We start from the raw sequence: 22,470 nt of genomic DNA on the forward strand, positions 1-22,470 counted from the left end.
CTTTGGCGCTGCCACTGCCTCTAACAATTTGAAAAGAGAATATCTTTGGCGCAAGAAGATGCTAAGGATTTCGAAAATATGATATGAAAATTGCTGACAATAATCTAACCGATTTTATTGAATTTTTTATCATATTCGAAACATAATCAATTAGGTACAGAAAATCTGTAGCAAAAATACTATTCGCTAAAATAAAGACTTTTTACCAAAATGATAAATCTGTACAAAACGGTTTTTAGGAAAATTGAAACATTCTTCTGCATAGTCTTAATTAGTGCCCATTTATGTAGCGAGGAAGACGATATGTTCATGTCATATTCAATCCAACAACTGAACTTTACAATTTAGATCTAATCATTCTATACAACATCACAGTTTGTTAATCAACACATCAAGACAGAACAACAGACATACTGTACAAACAACAGAGTACAAAGATTCAGTTAGAGACCATAACATTATTAAATTATATACATTAACAATCAGTTCCGAGGAAGCACATGCTACATTCACAACTGAAAAAATCAACATTTATAAATCTATACAATTATGCAATCTATACGATTGTTTACAGTTGGCCTAGCCAAAGAGGGAGAGGTGAGAAGGTGATTAAACTAAAATGAACAACAATTACAAGGATGTAGTTCCCTGTGCTGACTCCAGTCTTCTTTAGCTCTAAACAAATGTCAGTCCAATGCAACGACAAAATTATCCTCTCTTTTATCCTTAACATGAAAAACCTACCTCATCCAAGAAAATCTAGTTTTATAGAGAACACTTGAGTTTTCAACTGACATAATCTTTTGGCAAAAATTAGCGTTTCCTTCTTCTATTTCTGAGTCATTGAAGCATTCGTTAACAATGAATTAAGCAGAAATGACTAAAACCAGAGCATTTTCCCCTGAATAAATCCCGTCTTTCATGCATTTGTCGTTCTTATTCAAAAGGTGCTTCGATGACACCTTTTCCAATTAAAATAACCTTTTCACATATAGAGCTAATCTAATAAGGCTGTTAGGGTCGCATTATTGATGCCACTGGTATTGTGATCTTTCCAGTTATGAAAGCTTTTCTTTTGATAGGTGAAAATAGGCTTCCTTTACTGATAAATGAAATTTAACCGATAAATTATCTGTTATTTTTCTTTTTCACAAATTGTATGTTCTGTGATGCTCAAAAACATGAAAATTGCGTTAGAGCTCTTGCCTCCGTAAAAATTTTTAAAATGGACAAAGGAACTTCTTGTCTTAGCAGTAGCCTGCTTACGACCACTACTGGTTCCATCACTTCAGTAGTGGAGGAATTTATGGGGGCATCCTTGAGCCCAAATCTTCGTGGCGGAAATGGGAAATATCGTACAGATATAATTTAATACGCGAATGTCTTCCTTGTTTATTGGGGGAAACCCAAAAATGGGTGCAAAGGGAAGCGAAAATTTTACGTTTTGTTAGACAGCCTCACATTCACTAAGATGGGTTGCTGTTGCGGTTGTCGTTAGGGAAATGTTGTGAATGTTGTTTAGGATTATTTGGTAAATTGCTGCCTAATACAAGAAGAAGACAGATTTTGCCTTTCCTACCCAATGTTATGACAAGGCTACACTATCGCATGAGGAAAGTTGTTATTATTCTGATATGTGTTTCATTCGCAGTGTCATTGTTAATCGGCTTTCGATTGCATACGAATTTTCACCAGCACTTTCCCGACTTCCCAGTAGTTGAAATTGTGCCTGAAAACCCAAACGATTCTACAAATAAAGCACAAGGAAATAGGCCGCTTGGACGCCAGTCCTTTTTAGATGTAGTCAACGAAGCAGCTATTGAAAAAAGCAAAGAAATACATGAATATGCAAAGAAAAAAGCTTTCGAGAAGTTAGCACATATTGTGAAGATTGAGAAACATGTTCACCCAACAGGGGTGCCAAGAAACAATATAAATAAAAGATTGAGAGTGCTACGAGGAATCAAAATTGATAGACCTATCGATGGTATGTATCCTTCCTAATGATTTCTGGAATCAGTTTTGATATGGTTTGCATTTTACATTCAAAATTTTGTAATTATTACGACACTTTAGATTTGATTGCAAGTAAAACAATAAGCATAATAATCTTGATTTAAAATTTTTTTTGGTAAATTGATTGCAGGGGTGGAAAATTCTGGTAAAAAGATTGTTCTATATATGACTGATGGTCTCCCATAAGATAAAACTATGTCAGGGCTGAACATTTTCAGTTAAAATTTGGCTGCTCGGTGGTTACCCTGTGTAACGATAAACAACCTCTCACAGATAAAAACTGGTTGTCCCAGGTGCACGGGAGAGCGAATTGTCCACTCCTGGTATAGAGATTGTAGCCTTCTGGTGCTATTGCTCCCTTACTCCGCTTTTTGTCTGACATTTTTCAGTGCATAAATGTTTAATTATGACCAAAAGTAAGCTCAAAATTTATATCCACATAGGAGGTTGAGAGAAAGGAAAGAGAAAAAATTGGACTGGCAACATTTCAGCAAATTTCAAGTCAAGCCAAATTAATAATAAGTCAAATTAAATTGCCATCACCAATAATTTTCCCACTGTCAACCCTAATGAGGTCTATAGTACTAAGCTCAAGATCCCATCCATTCAAAATGATTACCCTTCTACCAAATCAGAAAGATTGGAATGTGTATCATGTTCCTGTCCATTGTGTACTTGGAATGTAGGATCCATCATATATTAATTGATAGTGTAAAACAGCATGTTCCCAGGATTTTCTTTAACCAATTTGAAGTAATGAGCAAACTTTTAACTAGCACACAAAATAAAACTGGTCTAGAAAAGAGAACAGCCTTATTGTTCTTGCAAAATCAGAATACCTAGATAAAATATGATTCAGCTATAGGGTCAGGATTTTCTGTAAAAACTCTATTAAAGCCCCCTCTATTTTAAGCCCCCTTCACTTTTAAGTCCCTTTCTCTTTTAAGCCCCTTGCTGGAACTGAAAAAATTAAAAAGCCCCCTAGGGGCTTAATAGGGTTTTTACGGTACTCAAGAATTCAGATAGCTTTCAAGAATTCAGAAATTGTAACAGTTTTATCTGTTGTTGCAAACTATCTATGTAAAAGAAAGGTTTGTCATTGTAGTGTTTAATTGTAATTTAAATGAAAGTTTTTCATTATTATCATTTTATTACAACTATCATATTGTTTTTCTTTTTAACTTTGGCCCGCTTTAATAAAAGGTTTGAAAGACTTGGCCCAGTCTCCAAAAAGGCTGCCAATCCCTGCTCTAAAGCTTAAGGCTGACATAAACTAAAACGCATGTGGCTCATGAAGCAACCCAGTCAAATGCAAGGTTCATGATTCTCCTGTCTAGTCGAATTTACAGTATTCTGATTAGTAATTAGTAAGAATTAGTAAGAATTGACATTGAAATGCTAAATGCTGTAGACTAATTTTGAACTATAGATTTATCATTTTTCTTGCAATTTAAGAACTGTATGGAGTTGGTCCAGAAATGTCTTCACATTATTCCAAACTCAATGGGAAATTCAAATGTTTGGATGGCAAGCAAATATTTCCACAGACTTACATAAATGATAATTTCTGCGATTGTGATGATGGAAGTGATGAGCCTGGAACATCTGCATGTATCAATGGCAGGTTTGTTGATGAGATGAATAGACTTATTAAACATTTAAAGATTCCAGTTTAAAATAGTTTGTTGTGTCTATGCCTCCAAAGTGCCCATGCAGCGAAATTTACCATTCCAACATTTTAAAAGAAATCTATAGAATCCTTCTCCCTTGTTCTTTGACAAAAAACAGAATTCCAATAAGCTAAATGGTTCTTTATCTATTAAGTGTTAAAGTATTTACATTTTGCAGTTGCATTGCGAAATTTTATTTCCTGCTGTGACATCACAGTGATGAGTCAAGGCAAAGAAATTTTAGTCAGGCTGTTAAGTCACTTTTAGGTTGAATTGTGCAAATTGTGATACTAGCATGAAACTTTACATTAAGGGACAGTTTGATAAGCTGAAAAGATAGGATATGGACCCCAACTAAAAATTGCCCCCTTCAGCTATCTTTAGCTGGGGTACTTTGCCCCAAGACTCTAGCGGCAATATTGCAATATCTCAGCTGTAAGCAAGTACAATAACATGAAACTCTGCGACAAGTGACAATCTGATAAGCTGAAAATGATAGGATATACACCCCAACTAAAATTTGCTCCCTTTTTCTATTTTTTGACAGGGGTACTTTGCCCTAGACCTTTATTGACAGTATTATCATATCTCAGTCACATGCAATTGATTTTTAACTGGATTCTAAATTATTAGTCCCTAGATCGTCCGTACCCAAATTCACAACTCCGTAGTCCGTCTCCAATTCATTGTCTGTCACAGAACTTTAGTTGCCACCAGGGCCAACGCCACGAATTCGAAAAGTGGGGGAGGGGGGCAAAGCTAGCAAAAGTAGGGGACCAAGACTTCTTTCCCCTTTCACTACAGCTTTAAAACTGCTTGCTTCGCAAAAAAGTGGGGGACCATGGCCAACCACCCCCTCTTCCGGGGCGTGGGCCCTGTCATGGTTTTTTCGTTATCATTTATAGATACACCCGCGTATTATATTGTAGTGACCATTCTTAGGCCATTTTACACTCACTACCAACTAGTTCATCGAGCATGCCATCGTCATGTATCACCCTACGTCATTCACGGCATCACATACCATAAAACATTCCCTTCGCCATTTTGACTTTAATGTATAAGCAGGGCCTACGCCACGATTTTGAAAGTTGGGGGGGGGGGGGGGGGCAAGGCTAGCAAAAGTAAGGGGACCAAGGCTTTTCCTCTTTTAATGCAGCTTTAAAGCTACTTGCTTCGCAAGAAAGTGGGGGGGGGGGCATGGCCCTCCGGCTCCCTCGGTGGCGTGGTTCCTGATAAGCATGTTAATTTATAAGTAATTTTAGTTCCACTGAAAACAACTGCCTCTCCTCTCTATCTGGCTTGGTGTCCTCCACTCGTTAAATAGGACTCGCTGGGTTTTGACAAAACCCGAAAAGACACGTTTGTTCTTGGATGGTTTATTTACTTTTAGTGCCTACATCAATCGTTGTTCCGATATACACTAAAATGTTTAAAAATTAACAGAAAAACCCAACTTTTATACGCGTGCACTAAAGAAAGACTGATTGCTGTCGACCTGACTCATCACTGTGACGTCACAAACTGGCCCTGGTTTTCGCAAGTACTGCCTAATTTCAAACTCTGACTAAACACACTTTCGCTGGTCAAATTATGACAATTTTGGTGTCAAACGTGTCGGAAAGATGGGAAAGTATAATTCTCAATAAAAGTAGGAAATAAAATTTCGCTGCATAGACACTTAAAGACATTTTGTTCAGTATTTTAGCTTTGATTGTTATGATTTAAGTATATTGTGCACTCATGTATCAGCTGCCATTTTCCTGACTGGAGTACCACATAGGTCAATTATGTTGTGTAAAATACGCAAAAGTCTTGTTAGAAATTTAGAGTGGAATAAGTTGAAAAAAATGTTAAAGAGGTCATTTCCAGTCGTCTGCGTTCACCTCTTACCCTTACCCATTTAGCTGAAAAATATTCCTTTGTGCCAAAAGACAACAAAATGTTTGGTATAGCCGCAGCCTCACCTTCGTAAGTGGTCCCCTCATTTAAGCCCTCATTCGAGGAAACAAGGATACCTCAGCTTCAGCAGCACGACATCATGTTTTATTCGTGTTTAATTCCATTTTGTTCATTCGTACAAATCAACATTTTTATGTGCTTAAAGCTGGTATTGATGCCCTTATTGGATCTTAACCATCAATTACAACGTAAGTTTAAATTTTAATCCAAACTGTTTTTCGTAGATTTTTCTGCAAGGGAGACCAATCTTACATCCTTTCATCACTTGTGAATGATGGAATTTGTGACTGTTGCGATGGCACTGACGAGTGGCGCAAAAACAAGCCTGTTGGATTTGTCTTACCTGAAAGAGCTGTAAAGCAATATGCACCATGCAAAAATGTATGCAGTTGATAAACAAATTGTCTTTGGTACTAGAGCTTTTCTAGAGAGAAGTCTCTACCGAATAATTTCTAACCGAAAATTGCTCGAGTAATTTTTTTATTTTTTGTAACCTTATTTGTGGTGGAGTAAAAATCGACCAATAAAGTTTTAGGTGAATGTAAGGAAGTTTTCTCGGTATTTTTAAAATGAGATAATTGGATAACAGCACATATTGTAGCACAAATCACATTAGGCATGTTTACAAGTCAATCAAACAATTGGCACATTTAGACTGTTTCTTAGAGTCCATGCATGTGTGACATGTACCAAAAATTTCGATCTTTAGACCATAGAGCTATTATTTTGAATGGAGTAAGGCCATTAGACCCTATCAATGTATGATATTTGCAAGGTTCTAACTATATTTATAGCTAGGAAAATTAATCGTTCCATTACACTATCAAGTCTCTCTTGGGAAACAAATTGTGGGCGTAAAATATCCCCAGCGTTACATGGCTGTTCTTATTCAAAACTTCTTTATTACGTTAAATATTAACAAGATAAAGTGATAGAACTATTATTTCATTTTGATATTAATTTTTCTGTTTTTATGCCCACCCATAGAATTTTGTGTTTCGTCCATAATAAATTCTGTGACACGGCATATCGCCCGCATTTCCAATAGAGGCCTGATTCGTTTAAAGCTAAAACATCCTTGGCATCGTTTGTTGCATGTTCAGCATTGACTCTCTTTCTTACAGTTGTCGCTTTAAATTTTCATTAACGATCATTATTGCCAAGCCTTTCTCTCATTTATTTTATGGATCTCTCCTGAAAAACACTAGGCATTTTCCTGCGGCCTGTGTTTCAAGCTCTTTAACACTCTTACTATTTTTTGGAAAGATAATGAAAGTCAAGGATTAAAATAGGTGTGTGCTTGCTTTTAGAGAAAGCCACCTTTTGCGATTTTTAATTTTTTCTTTTTGCGGGAACTTTCGTCTATCTAGGATGTTTTCCGTATTACGTGTTTACTTTTTATTTTCTCATTCTAGTGCAGCAAAGTCATTTCGATAAAAAGCATAAGCATGCTGAGCATACCCCTTTTGATTTCAAACCTCAAGAAAGGTCCTTTGTGGCCGCCATGCTCATACTGATGCTACAAATGTTTTTCCTGGAAACAAATTTTCAAAATTGCTTAAGCCATATTCGATCATTGTATACCATGCATGATCCATCAGTTGTTGTTATTGGGAGAGAAATATTTAAATTGTTCTCTGTCTCTTTTGAAGTTAATTGAATTTTTATATTTGATCTGTAGTTATTTTCGCCAGACAGTTTGCAAACTTGTGTACCAAGGTATATTTTGTCGAAATGTACCCAGTCTCATTAAAGAAAATTCATAAAGATGGGGATGGGGAATAAGAATATTTTTCTAGGAGTTTCCCCGTAGAATTTAAAGGGCTTTGGAGGATTATGAGGTTGGGCGGGGGCAGGGTCTCTAAACCAACTGTTTACCTGGACGTGTGACGTGAGATTTGTGGGTCATTAGTAAGTTTAAATGCTAATTTAGTGTTGCGAACTCAAGTTTTTACAATTAACGTGTTTTGCCCGTTGATCGATTCTAGTTCTTTTTTCTAATACTAAATTCCAATAAAATTGTTGTTACTTTTGTTTAACTATGAAAAGCAGAAATCGAATAATTTGCTCATTTTATGTGCATCCTAGATCTGAAGGTCATTTTCACATACAATATGCCTTGATTTTGATTCAAGGGAGTAGGCATTTTATGCTTATCAGAGGGTGTGACATAACGATTAACATAACACAAGCAAAACTATAATGTTTAAGAACCAATTTACCCACTGTAGCCGCTTTGCGTAGTGGCCTACTTACTATACTAAAGGACTACTAGTTGCTGCGGTTGCGCTGCCATAACTGCCCGCATGCGCTGATGTGGTACCAAATGGGGCGTCAGTCTTAGTTTCAGTTGAGTGTTTTGATTTTACCTCAACTGGAACAATATGAGATAAAGGTTCAGTAAAAATGTTTCCACCCTTGTCTGTTGGTACCTTTACCTTTGCAGTTCAAACATTGCCATCTCGTCCTGTAAAAGTTCTTCCAAGTTCCAACTTGCAAACCTTCCAGAATGGGCGCTTTGTGTTCTCGTCAAACAACGACATCTCTTACAGACAGTAATGGTAAATTAGTATGTTGTTTCTACTTGAAAGCCTCAATAAGGCTAGAGACATACTCTCGCTTCCATGGTTCACTGAACTGCCACAACAATCCAAAATGATACTTGGCATGTTAAGAGAATGTTTCGTAAGTTCTGATGATTTCTCCAAACCTATTACTTGGCCTCTGAAACAAATTACTTCCATTTATCATATGGGAGGGCGTTAAGGTCAAGGAAGAAGAGACACCTTCAGTTTCATCGAAAATGTTCGCTAATGGTCTCAGATTGATAACCCCATCTATCTCAACAAAGGTAGCACATAATTCGACATAACTTTAGATTGCTCTGCCTACAATTTTCAAAAGGCATTGTTTTATACTGTGCGTTAAGCGTTCACATATGCCTGGCCCATGTCAATAGTAAGTGATCCATAAAAATTCAAATGCAATCGAAGTGTCTTTATTGTCTCTGTCCCAAGAACCAGAAAAAGAGGTACAACATATGGCGCCCAACGTGTAGTTTACATTGTGGATCAGAAGTGCAAAAAGGAATAATATCTATCTTGCAGCTTTAGCGTATATTGAAGCATAATTATGTACAGAATTACATACCGATTACCGCTTAGTCACCAACAACACTGACTCTGTAAACATAACGTGCTTATACAAAAGAAATAAGATGTCACTTGACCACGTCCAGTATATGACGTAATCTATACAGTACTGGGTCTCCCACAAAGGAACAAGTATAAACCATACCATAATTGATGTTTCTATAGAGCCTGAGTACAGTTTAACTGATAAGCTAAGAGTAAATGCCTTTTAGCTCCAAACATCAGGCTCTGCAAATAAAAGATTTTGAGATGAGATGAAGCGGACGTGATGATGAATTAATTTTCAATCCTAGATGAATTTCAGAAAGGAATTTTTTAATTAGTTTTTTGTTGTGTTACAATTTTGTTAAGTAAACATCTTTGGTTTTAAAATAAAAATGCTTGTACAATTTTGCGGAGATACCCCCCCCCCCCCCCCCTTACCACTGATCTATAAAAAAGAATAATGCCCCCACCACAGGATAGAAATTCTATTCTGTGCTCTACTGCCAACGGGCAAAAGCAACAACAATAACAACACTAAGAGCAACAACAACAAACCTTGAAGGGACAGAAGTTTTCTAAACACTAAACTTTAGGTAACAAACTGTCTCAAATAATGTCACCATATCGAATAACAATAGTTGGAGCAGGCCTGACAGGATGCATAACAGGTTGCAGACTGAAAAAAGCCTTCCAGGATGACATTATGGTTACGATACTCGACAAAAGCCGTGGTGCCGGTGGAAGGATGAGCACAACCAGGTCACCTTCAAATCCGCAGCTGACATGTGATCTTGGCGCTCAGTATATCTCAGCAACCCCCGAAAATCAAGAGAAGCATAAAACGTAATTCAGTTAAATCATCAAGTCGTGTTCTCAGGGATACTTTGTTAAAATGTTCAGGCCTCAAACCCAGTCTGCAGAGTATGGCATGTGCACACCGGAGATATTTTTGTGCAAAACCTGTTGCACACCCGTATTTTTGGGTGTGGCAACTTAGATGGGTGTGGCAACTAAGATGGGTGTGGCTTGGTGTGGTCCCATAGAAAATGTCAGCTGATAAAAAAAAGCACAGTTGTGTATGAACAATTTGAGATATCATGAATCTTACTTGACAAATATACAAATAAAAACTTGCGCTATCTTCAACAGTATACTTCACACGCATTTTTACGGTGAAATGCAAATTCACAAATTTTAACCACAACAGGGAAAAATAGTCGGTGCACACCACCAGCACACCAGACATTTTTGGTGGTGCACACCATCACACCAGGCTTTTTGCTCGTGCACACCGGAGATCTCGTCGAAAAGTGCCATACTCTGCAGACTGGCCTCAAACCATGTACCAAGAAAGTAAATTCAGTGATCAAAAATTGAAATCCCTACTATGGAAGCTTAAATCTTTCTCTTTCAAAACGTTACCAAGAAAGAATAGTCTGGTCTCGACAGTTCTGAGCTGGTCATATTTTATGCGCGTTTCACTCTAAATACATAGGTAGAAATTTTTTATTTTGTTGAATAAAAATTTAGAATTTTCTTGTTTCCAAAGTATCTTACTTCATATGGTTAAGATATGAAGTTTTAGGGTACGACTGCACTTTAGCGACCCACTTTTCTGTTCCCTGGTCAGAAGTTGAATTGAATTACAAACCTTTCGATCTAGTCTGGCTTCTGAAACAATCAAAAGTTTGAATATCAGAAGTTCAGCCAGTTAAGGATTCACTCTTGCACAATTGCAGCTATACGTTTGGATGAATTAAATCAGTTTGGATGACTTCGCTCTTTGATTTTTTTTAGCTGTCTTGAGGGTTACCACCCCTAAACCCCTGTTAATTCATCATAGATTGATTCATTTTACTCCATATCCAGTTATAAACAAATGTCTTTGTTTCTTCAAATCTTCATTCTCACTGTTGCTTGTGTCATCGTTGCTAGGTAGTAGTGATTCAATTCAACTTTTGACCAGGGAAACAAAAAAGTGGGTCGCTAAACTGCAGTCTAGCCAGTTTTAGATTAGATAAGATAGATAATTAATGATAAGCTGGGAGGGCTTACTTTTATTTTTCTTGGCTTGTGTAGCTTTATCAGCATTGTTTTACAAACAAATATAAATTTGGCTGGTCATATGAATAAGTTTGACTGCAACAATTTTTCTTTTTCAGCTTTTATAATCAGTTGTTGACTGATGGTACCTTGAAGGAGTTTTCAGGCAAAATAGTTGGTCCAAATAGATTTGGAGGAAATGCAAAACACTATGTTGCACCATCTGGAATAAACTCTGTTGTCAAACACTTTCTCAAAGAGGCAGGTAAAATCTGTTTGGATGTTAGTTTTTTTGTTCTTTTGATCTGATTGGCCGCTCATTATTGAACTTATGGCACTTGTGATATCCCCTTGTAGTTTGCTTTTTGATGTTAGATTAGGAGAGCCTATTGTATGTCAAGCCACCAAAGCAGGACATTGTATGAACAACCCTTTTTCTCTCAGTGTTATTGGCTCAGCAATGACAACCTAATCCTTCTATAGGCCACTGAATTTTTTGCAAATTTCAGATAATCTGTAGGTCAGAAATACTGATGTAAATAAGTCTACATGCCAGCAAAATAAGCTAGCTTTTTCCTTAACCATTTTATAGAAAAAAGTTATTGGATCACCTCTACACAATAGGGCTATACATTAGTATTCTGTACTTGAAAAGTTCAGTTCAGTTCAGTTCAGTTCAGTATTATTTTAAATTCCACTGGATACATACACTTGTTACAAATTAGAAATAATCCAAGCTTAAAAGTATAAACAATGTAAAAGGAAGTTGAATAATATAAACGTAACATAACAAATACAGAGTATTGGAGAAACAAGCTAGTATTGTAAACAGGGAATTATTTAAAGGAGGAAACTTTCTCAGTAGTTTATAAACTAATCGAGGAGAAAGCACCCCCTAGTAAATTAGATGCGTTCTGCTTATTTTTTTAGTTCTAAAAGTAAAAGAATCATCTGTAAGTTGCTATCAGTCATCCACAGAAAAATATCATCTATTTATAGACTAAGTTTAAACCATCATTGACTACTATGTTGTTTTGTAAAAATATTTTAAGATTGTTTTTAAAAGAATATTTTGAAGGAGAATTTCTAATTTCTACTGGTAGGTCATTCCACATTTTTGCCCCCATATATCGAATAGACTTCAGGCCATACCGAAAACTGTTCCTATGAGTCAAAAACAAATTACCGCGATTAGATTGCCTAGTAGAGTGTTGGTGAATATTTGCATTGAAAGAGAAGTAATCATGAAAGCAAGAGGGATTTTTCCAAAAGAAATAAATCCAGGATATATAAAGTTTTTGAATTGCCATTTGCAGTTTTTGACCTGCTGACCATTTAAAGTAACAAGGTTGGTATAAAAAACCCGATCATGAGTATACCAAGTCTTCCTTTTTCTTGGCATTGCAGCATGTAGACCCAGACAAAAGGAAATATATTTTTCTTTTAAAGAACTATTCTCTTTTGTTTCTTAAGACTTGATACCAATGTATCAGAAGACAGTAGACAGAGTGGATGTATCATCTTTGTCAAATGGCAATTGCAATTTGAATTTTAAGGAAGGTGGAGAGCCAGTCATTTCAGATGCTGTTGTATTTACAATACCAGCACCACAGCTACTTCAGCTCAAAGGAGACATTCAGCATCATCTCAAGGCTCAAAGACCAGAATTGGAAAGTGTTGTTTATTCTTCAAGATATGCACTTGGCTTGTTTTATGACAACACAAGCTCAATAGAAACAGATTGGGATTGCAATTATGTCACAGATAATGAGTGTGTCAGGTTTATTGGCATTGACAACAAAAAGAGGGGAAGAGGTATAACATCATTCAGACATCTGTTGTTATTCAGCTAACTTTGCATGTAGAACTGGAAAAAGCTTTATCTTCTTTAAGTGCTAGTAGATATTTGGCTTTGGTTAGTAATGTTGGGCTGAGGCTTTTATTTTGGTTGGAGGAAACTGGTCTTAGAACTTCGACAAAAATAGAGATTTAAATGCAAATTGAATGAGATTAAATTAGGACCTTAAGTCAGGGTTGCAATCATAACTATAAGCATTAATAACAATTAGGGGTGTACATGAAATCTGGTATAATAAGGTTTCATAAGTGTTTGTTAGAAACATATTTCTTGTAAATAAGTTGTATACAAAAGCATCAATGAAGGATAGGTATCCTCTTCTCTTTGTCAGTGCTATGAGAAAATGTTAAAAGATTTGAAATAAAATTTGCTTACCATAATAAGGCAGGAGGACAGTTCACATGTTTAAAATTTTCTTTTTCATTCTTTTTGCTACAACTTAGCTTAATGCCATAACTTAATTCAGATAAAACTTCAATAGATGGCTGAATAATCCAGCAGGTTCCTATTTAGAATATGTTCCAGACTCATATTAAAAAACCTGATCAAATACACCCCTATTTACAATACAATTGGTCAATGATGTACAGTTTTTAAATTGAAGGTTTATGTTTTGTCATATTTTCTTACAGGTACTGATAATGGGAATTCAATTGTTGTGCATACTAGTGTTCCTTATGGATTAAAACATCTTGATGAGAGCATTGAAAATGTTGAATCATCCATACGTTCAAATCTAAAGAAACTTTTGCCATTCCTTCCTGACCCTACTTCAACAAAATGTCAGCGTTGGAGGTTTTCACAAGTGTACAAGCCTTTTGAAGGCACTCCAGGTTGTATAGTGTTGAATGAGTCTCCCTTAATAATTGCAGGAGGTGACAGTTTTAGCTCATCAAACTTTGATGGTTGCATTGAATCTTCAACATCTATTTTTGACTGTCTTAGTAATCATATCATAGCTAAGCTGTGAAGTGTGGTCAGATTTTGGTACTAGTAATTCAAAAAAATTATGGGTGGTATTTTTTTGTGATTTATATGAAGTGTGTCAAAGGTACAAAATTTTATTTCCTACACTGTTCTATTCAAATTTGTTTTAGCTCACCATATTTTCCAGTTTGCCTATAATGCCTTCTTGCAGTGGTTACTATAGTGAAAGTTCTATTCGTTATTTTGATTGCATGCCAGCCTGTAGGTTTATCTCTTTGAATTTTGGAAACAAAAGGACTAATTGTTGTTTTACTTTCTGCTTGATTATCAAATCAAATCTCAATGTTTGGTTAATGTCACTTTGCATCTATATAGTATAACTTTGAAGCTTGAAAACACTGTGACACTGAATGTAAAATTTGTTGCAAGGATACTAAATTTAAACTTATTGCTTTTGGTAGAATTTGGAAATTGAAGTTTTGAAATACTGTCTAAATCCAGTACACAAAAAGGCATCTCTAGGGTTATGAAGTTTTGATTTACAGTAGACTATAGTAAGAGTCACATCAAATGAAGAGTTGTAATACCAAGCAGGGCAAGGGCATCTGAATTGTATGTGACTGTAAACAGAGTTTGCAATCTAATGTGAAGTTCTTTTAGCTAAAAAAATCTGAAGATGCTTTTTACAGAGCCATAAAATCAAGAAGAGAGGAACATAGAAACCATGGAACTTATTAGGCAGCATAAATCTCACGCATTTGAAAAACAAAACTTGGTAGGACATGGCCTTTTATGACAAACTGGGTTTGTTTTCCTCTGACGTTATTTCCTTTTCCTATCCTTTCAAGAAGGATATCAAAAGTAGAGAAGCTCAACCTTTTCTAATGACAGTTGGTGGTGTGAGTGGAATGGGATTTAATATCACAAGAACAGGTTATTTCCAGGCCCTCTTATCCCAGCCCCTGGCCTTAAGCATTTCTCTTTGACCTGAATGAATTGCAATATTTCAATAAGAGGGATTTGCTGCAGAACATGGTATCTTTTTTAGAATAAAAATTATGCGACTGTGTTTTATGAATCGCATAAAAATTCTAGCCCAGGGTATCAAAATTACTGACATTTATAAACAAGAAATGTATGAGAATAGCTTACTCTGTTTTTTGGAGTTTTCTTAGAAAGAGCATGTTCCAGTTACATTTGCTAATGGTAAATATCATTGGATCTGGTTTATTTTGGCATAATTGTGACATATTTTTGGCAAAACTTTTATGGGACAGGGTATGATTTTGGCATAATTTTTAGGTGAAAGGGTACTGAATGCTTATCATATTCTTTATGAAAAAGGTTTTCTGCACATCAGTTCACTTTCCTGCCAACCCCGGGCATGTCCCTCGCTTCAATTTCAACTTCCAAATGATCAAAGCAAAGGAAGCCTTTTGTTTACAAACAGCTTGAATATTCCCGCGCGCGCATAGAAAATCCTATGAGAATCACGTGAACATATGGAAACGAGACTCGTTTTATTATGATGAGAAAACATTCCGTTTTTGAAAAAATCTGCTTGAGGAATTAGCAGGCTCGAAGAACTTAAATTTAATGGTTTATTTGGAAACGTTCTGAAATGGATGGGACTGCTAAAGGATTGAATTCTGCTGAAGGCATCGATGAGCAAGGAGCTGAGGCGACACAGGAGGTCGACTTGGACACATCAATTAAATCGGAAGAGGAAGAGGCCGCCATTGAGCAACGAAAGGAAAAAATCAGAAAAGAAATCAAAGAGGTATAACGAGTTCTGTTTAGAAATAGTATCTGTTACCCTAGAAAAATTTTTTATAAGGTACCATTTTGTTATTTTACGGGCGTGTATGATTTATAATAGCAGATGGAAAACCACAGGTCAATGTGTTTGTTTTCTGTGTTTTGATTTTTGGTACACGTAGGTGATCAACAGGATTAAGACGATTTTTCCTAATCGAAAATCTTTCAGTGGTGAAGACCAGGTTTAAGTCTTTGGCTGGCTTTCTTTATTGAATCGTCACCAAAATCCAGTCTTTCCCAGAAGAAAAAAATTCTTTACAAAGCCTAAAATTGCTCCGTCTCTGATGAATTTCACAAGGAATAAATTAGAATTGAAAAATAAGTTTAGAAGGCTATGTATCTGTGAACATAGCGCTCAGTAACCCAATTCAGTTTTGAAGCTCCGTATGGAAATATACTTGCAACTAGCTAGATAATCTTTATTTGCTAAATTAATTCTGAGCCACGTGATGCTGCAGACCATTTATTCCATCGACTATTTTTTCAGCTAGAAGATGATGTCCAGACTCTGAAGCAAGCAGTTTTCAGGAAAGAAGCTCATCTTTCTGCACTAAGAAAAGAACTGGGTGTGACAAGATGGTCTCAGTTCAAAGATGGTTTAAGTGAAAAGTATCAAGCCTATCAGAATTCAGAAATGTAGGTTTTATTGTAATAACTGATAAAATATTGATGTATCTTTTTATGCAAAGATAGGAGTTCTTTCAAAAATACAATCTCCTATTCAGGTGATTTTCAACCTAGAGTAATTATAATCCTGCTTTTTTTCACTCAAAACAATGTCATTAGCAGGCAGTTATGATTAAATGTCAAGTTTCGTTAATGAATATTTGGTTTTTTATATTGTTTATTGTTTGAAAATATGGCAAGAATAAGGTAGTTAATGACCCACTTTGCATGCTGATTTTCTTGAGTATATTGAGTATATATACACCAAACATGCAATTTTTGTCAAGAAACTGCCTCAGAAACTATTTTGAATAATTAAACTGTAGTTAAAATTTTTATAACTTGCTGTGTCATTTTTCTTTACTGCATAAACCATAAAAATATGTTGGATTTTTGTGTCTCTTTATAAATATTTTCTTTCAGATACAACAAGCTATCAGCTGCCTCTGCAAGTACAAAGCAAACTCTGGGTGCTGCAGGAGAAAAAACATCAACGGCTCTAAAGAATTTTGGAAATGCAACTGCTAAGAAATGGCAGGATATAAGGTAATGGCTCTTTTGTAATCGCTTTGATATTTTCCTGTCAATTTGAACCTTTTATATATATCCTAAGTTGTCACATCATAAGTTTATACCAGCTATTAAAATTCAAACACATGATTTTGTCCAATACTACCTTTTGATGAAATTTAGGTTCTCATCTTTCTAAGAAATCTTGCCCAAAAATCTTGAATACTTTGAAAAGATGTTTGTTAAAGTGTTTGTATTTACTTCATATACCGTAAATCCTCGAATTAGTCCCCTGGGGGCTTATTTACTTTTGATATTTTTGGGTGGGGCTTATTCAAGGGGGGGCTTATATGAGGGGGCTTATAGAATTATTGTAGACATTATTGAAATACCTTGTTTTTTAGTAGAAATTTCTTTATGAGCATTTAATTAATTACTACCATAAGTATGAATTTGTTGTGGTAATTCAATAAAACGCCATAGGCGACCTCAGATGGCAAAAATCATCAAATTGAGGGGTCCAATTTGAAAATTTACGGTAGCAGTGGGGGCTTATTCAAGGGGGGGCTTATTGACAATTTGTAGTTTTAGGGTAGGGGCTTATTTGAGGGAGGGGGGCAATTTGAGGATTCAAGGTATGAATATGAGATGCATAGTGAAATTGCTAATGTGCATGTTAAACTGTGCCTTAAACAGCATGTCACAAGCCCCATAACAAGCATCATAGGTGACTGTTAATTATCAATAGCCACTAATGGTGATAAAAATTTGAAATTTGTTGCTCATTTACAGGGAATCACCTACCTTTCATTCAATGGAAGAGAAAATGTGGGCCACAACTGGGGCCATTAAGGCAAGTGTATGAATTGCTCTATATTTTCATTGCAAGTTTACTTTGTTTCTTGATGTCAAGTGATGCTCAAATACTATCAAGCAAACAAAGTTTTGGTGATTGACTCATCACTTGAAGCTTGAAATTTTTTGAAACACTTCTTACCGATTACATATTTTTTCTTTTAACAGCTTCACCTTCTTAAAACCACTCATATTTTTAGTTCAAGGCTTCGAATAGTGATTGTAAAAGTATATTATCATTTTTATTATTTTTTTGTAATAAGTTATCAGAAAAAAGTGCCAATTATAGAAACTTTCATTGAAGTCTTCTTCACAATGTCATCATTTTCAAAGACCCTCTAGACAGTCTTTGTTATTAAATACAACCTTGAACTTCAAGTTTCAAATAAATCTTTTTCAAACTTTGTTATAAGAGTTAAATCTTTTCTTCAAATTTTGTTTCTGTCAAAATTACAGAAAGCAACATACCACAGACTCCAGAATCTTTAAATTTTTAGTTTGACACAAAACTCTTTTTATAAAATGGTTTGTTAGTTACAAAAAATGAAGTTCTAAAAATATCAATAAGCAGTTATAATTTCCATCAGTTTTTTTCCGTGTAGATGAAAATATTTAACTGTCTAATGTAATTCTAACATTATTTGTTGTCTGCATATATTAAAAGTTATGTTTAACATTGACCATAAAAAAAACTGAAATCTGCCTTGCGGTAGCTTTAAATTATGCAAACAAATTTGTAATCTGTTGAAAAAAGGCAAAATCTGCATGAATTTCATGCTCCAGTGCATAGTCCATTTTATTCTAAGATGTTATCATTTTTTCATATTAATGCTAGAGGGATTTTTCAAGTAGGTTGCATTTCTAAAGCCAGCATTTTATTTCTTTGTAGAAGACAATGCTCGGTGTAACAATGTCATCCAGAAGAGCAATAACTAGAAACTAGCTTATAGCAAAGCACATGAATTACATATTAAATTATTGTTAAAGCATGTATGTTGTAAAATGACTTGTGTATCCATATTACAATTATGCATTATGAAAAGTCCAGGTCATTATACTGTTGATGAATAACCATTTAAGCTCTGGTAATGCAACTTTGTCCAAACATTTAGTGTAACAAAGATTAAAGCATCTAACCAAATAGTTTTAGTTGAAATTAAGCTGTGATGTGAAAGTAAATCAATTTTAAGTAACTTTATCTCAATGACTTGTTATAAATTCTACACATAATATGTAAAGCTCTCAATTTTTTTAAATTAAATATTAGTGTATAATAGGGTCCTAAACTTCTACTCATTAGTTCTTATATTAGAGGTACTCAGCTGCTTCTTCACTCTCCAAAACACCTTTTTGATATGGGTATTTACCTTGCTTGCTTTAGTTGCTTAAAATGATATCTTGACTTCACACGTAATATGGTTTAAAATTTTAATCAATCATTGAACTATTAAATCTCAAGTTTTATTTGTTTACAAGAAAGTAAGCTTTATTAACAACTTATTTGGCACAATAATTTCATATCCTACAAATAGGAGCCCTTTTGCCTGAAATTCAATAGCTAAAATATAAATGTTATTTACAGCTTCTTATACCTTTCAAATCATTTAGGTATAAGCATGAAACTGACCTAGATTTTTAATGAAGCTTTTAAGCAAATGATCTTGCTGAACCAAGTACCACCCGTTCTTCATTTTGAAGCCTTTCCAAGTTATTTAAGGAATTGAGCTACAAATCTTTTTGTTGCAGAATTTCAGTATTTTATTTTTCACCTTGTAATTTTTTGTGCCTAAAGGTCATCTCAAAACCCTGTTAAAATGTAGATTCTCCATTGTCCTTGCATTTATCTCACGTTTTTCTGTTTTCTGTAAATAATCAATTTAAATTATTTTCCATATGTTAAGTTAGACACTGTTGCATGTTTATTTGTGTGGTCCTTTTGGAGCATGGGAAAAACGCAATAAAAGTAACATCGCTTCATCACCTGATATGACTGGTGAAAGTAAGCCACATGAGAATATGAAGTTCCCACAATAAACCTTGATGAAATTTGAATAAATGAGAAATGTTTCACTTTTGATGAAGCATATAAACAATTTAAATGTGCACATTTCAAATTTGAAGATATAAAGTGAAGGAAACTAGACCAGGCCTGTCGCTAAAGAGACCCCACATGAAGAAAAATTCCATTGTTAAAATGAGGAGTTATTTGTCATCAATCCACGCTAAGTCTGCAGATTCTAAACTTGTCAGCAAATAAAGGATGGTTTACCCAATTTGTCAGCAAATGGTACTTGGAAACCTCCTTTGATTACAATAGCTAGCAACGAGCCTGAACTAGACATACTTTGCAGGGATGTAATTTACTTTTGGGAAGATCACTGTAGTTTATTTTGATTTCAGTTCATCTTTTTTATCTTTTATCCATGGTGATCATAACAAAATATACACACAAAATGCTAAAAGATGTATGCAAACCAATGATAATAACTATATTTAAAGCTATATTTAAAGAAATTTTAATGGTGAAATTATACAAATATTTCAACAATTTGAATGAAAGTATTAAGAAAAAATTGTAAGTTTCTCCTTTTTCCTCATAAACAGATAACTATTTTATGGTTTATAACTGGCTTTTGACAGAACCTTCATTTGATATCTCTCAAGCTAACCCCTTGTTTTCAAGCGTAAAAATTATTACTCAACAAATTTTGTTTTAGCATGACAAGATGCCTTTAAAACCTTTATTGCTGAATTCAATCATTGATGAATGAGTGGAATTTAAGTGGAACAAACTAGTTGATCTAAGCATTTTTATATATCCACAGGCCAAAGTTGCAAGGCAGAAGTCACAGCAATCTTTGGAGCACCAAAATGGAACATCAGATCAAACAAAAGAGGCACCTTCTGCTATTTAAGCACTTAGTCTAAATAGTGAAAATTTATAATAAATCACAATCTGTTTTTCTGTATCTTAAGGGCCATTCGCTTCCTTGATAAATGTCACAAGTTTAGGGTCATTAACATTCAGAATATAAAGTATTGGTAGGGAGGAGACTTTTTTATAGTTAAATGACACATTTAGCTTAGTATTTCACAGAGATTAGTTTTCCTTTTTAAGGTACCATATTTTATTATAAATGTTTCTCTCTGTCTGAAGTTTAGAAATAGGAATACATCATCACTGGAAAAGCAAATATTGTAAAGAAATTTTTTCCAGATGGGGATGGAAAGGCAATAAGCATCGTGTTCTTGAAAGTGTTACAGGCATAGAAGAAAACATGTAGTTTTTGCTTCAATTTTATCACATTTTTTGTGAATTGGATTTATTTTTATATGTCGAAGAGTTAAAATAATGATTAGTGATAGCTTTCAAAGACACAATCTCCTCTATTGAGTTTTATCTGAGTTATTATTCTTAACGTAACATGGTGCGTTTTTTCAACAACCACAGGAAAGCATGTTAATTGAATTGGTAATTAACTGTGGTTGGAAACTAGTGAACCCCTTGTATGTTCTCATGTGGACCTCATGAACTAAAACTAAAACACAATCACCTAATTGAGTCTTGTTCAGTTCTTGATTTGGTTTTTCACCTTCAGTTCACCCTACAGCAAATAAGGACCTGACTGAGATACCAAGGGGGGGTGTTCCAAAAAAAACTTAAGTAGTATATATAAATAAAGTACTTTTATTTTGTAATATATGGCTGTTTTACACTTAATTATCAGGGCTGCCCCCCCCCCCCCCCCCAAACAAAAAGTTGTATCTCATTCTTTGCCTGATGAGAATAAAAAACTAGCCATATTGTACTTTCATATAGGTTGGCCTAGGAAAATAATTTCTGTAACAAGAACTGGCTTTCTAATGGTACTTGCTTTGTCAATATTTACCCTGCAAAGAAGGTGGCCTCACAGAAAAGGGGGCAAAATGATAGTTATGACATCATAACACATTTTTTATATTTCATAAAGTCTGCTACAATTAATGTAAAATAACTTTTTATTGACCTGCACAATTGATGTCCTTTTCTTTTGAAAGAGTTTGGTTCAGTTACACTACTATTCATCTGAATATCATCAATTGCGTTTAAAAGTATGTCCAGTTCCTTTGTCTGAATTGTGAATACATTTCAAATCTGAATTGCAAAACAGACAGAAGAACTGGACACAAACAATTGATTTTATGTAGATTAATAATCAAAGAATCAATGGGAAAGATAAAAAATGCTTAAGGCATTTTTCTATCAAAGCTACATTGTAGACAAAACTCTCTGAACACTTGTGATTTTATTTATACATTTTTAAAGTGAAATTTTACCTAGATGATTAATAAAATTTATTTGATAGCTGGACGGAATGTTTTAATTGTCATAAGAAAAAGTTTTTAGATCCTAAATTAAGGTAAAAATACAACTTCTATACGTATACTATGCATGCCTTGGGGTCCTTCCAAACATATACCATAAGACTCCTACAACGATAAGTCCCTGAAATCCAAAGAACACAAGTGCTAAAATAAGCGCTACTTGAAATATCGGTTCAATTACATGATCTCCAACATTCCACGGCCTTAGTCCAAAATCACTGAGCTTTTCGTTTAGTGCCTGAAACGGCGATGCCCCTTGTTGGGGATTCGCTTGTCCTTGTGCCATCGGGCCTTGTCCCATCCTTCCAAACGCACCACCAGGTGATTGCGTTGCTGACTGTTGCTGAGAGTTATTTCTACTGTTTCTAAGACGTGGATCATTCCAACCTTGTCCCTGTCGTTGCTGTCTTTCCCACTCAATCGCCCGTGGGTCATCATCTTGTACGATTTCCCCGTCAATTATTTTCACCATGTTTTTTCCTATATGCCCAAAATCAAACCAATTGATATTCAAATAACAGATTGCCTCAATCCAAAAAAATTTTTAAATAGTGTAGTATCTTCGCTAGTAATATTTTAACATCTAACCAACTTTGTGACAAAAATATGTGTTTGTGTTTTTGCTCCACGTAACGTAATGTTT

At 34.9% G+C, this 22,470-nt stretch overlaps 4 protein-coding genes across 5 annotated transcripts; 3 read left to right on the forward strand and 1 right to left on the reverse strand.

The window, feature by feature from the left end:
• Positions 1–1,496: 1,496 nt before the first annotated feature.
• Positions 1,497–6,811, forward strand: LOC135689997 (uncharacterized). Its single transcript, XM_065207397.2, has 3 exons — positions 1,497–1,987; positions 3,472–3,640; positions 5,873–6,811. Exons 1-3 carry the CDS (start codon positions 1,588–1,590, stop codon positions 6,039–6,041), a joined length of 738 nt encoding a protein of 245 aa, XP_065063469.2. The 5' UTR covers positions 1,497–1,587; the 3' UTR covers positions 6,042–6,811.
• A 2,504-nt stretch (positions 6,812–9,315) lies between these two features.
• LOC135689996 (renalase) lies at positions 9,316–13,745 on the forward strand. The gene is made up of 4 exons (XM_065207396.2): positions 9,316–9,628; positions 10,948–11,093; positions 12,302–12,643; positions 13,319–13,745. The coding sequence occupies exons 1-4, from the start codon at positions 9,399–9,401 to the stop codon at positions 13,654–13,656; spliced, it is 1,056 nt and encodes a 351-aa protein (XP_065063468.2). The 5' UTR covers positions 9,316–9,398; the 3' UTR covers positions 13,657–13,745.
• A 359-nt stretch (positions 13,746–14,104) lies between these two features.
• Positions 14,105–20,847, forward strand: LOC135690000 (tumor protein D52). Of its 2 annotated transcripts, none has more exons than XM_065207400.2 (5): positions 14,105–15,393; positions 15,919–16,067; positions 16,521–16,643; positions 17,400–17,460; positions 20,288–20,847. In XM_065207400.2, the coding sequence occupies exons 1-5, from the start codon at positions 15,235–15,237 to the stop codon at positions 20,375–20,377; spliced, it is 582 nt and encodes a 193-aa protein (XP_065063472.1). In that variant the 5' UTR covers positions 14,105–15,234; the 3' UTR covers positions 20,378–20,847. The 2 variants fall into 2 exon arrangements, with proteins under 2 accessions (XP_065063472.1, XP_065063473.1); XM_065207401.2 differs by lacking the exon at positions 20,288–20,847 and adding an exon at positions 18,352–19,368.
• LOC135690003 (protein FAM241B-like) lies at positions 20,600–22,455 on the reverse strand. Its single transcript, XM_065207403.2, has one exon. It carries the CDS (start codon positions 22,297–22,299, stop codon positions 21,889–21,891), a length of 411 nt encoding a protein of 136 aa, XP_065063475.2. The 5' UTR covers positions 22,300–22,455; the 3' UTR covers positions 20,600–21,888.
• Positions 22,456–22,470: the final 15 nt, after the last annotated feature.

This window comes from Rhopilema esculentum, chromosome 5 (genome assembly GCF_057945365.1).
Source record: "Rhopilema esculentum isolate cy_ngs chromosome 5, ASM5794536v1, whole genome shotgun sequence".
NCBI lineage: Eukaryota > Metazoa > Cnidaria > Scyphozoa > Rhizostomeae > Rhizostomatidae > Rhopilema > Rhopilema esculentum.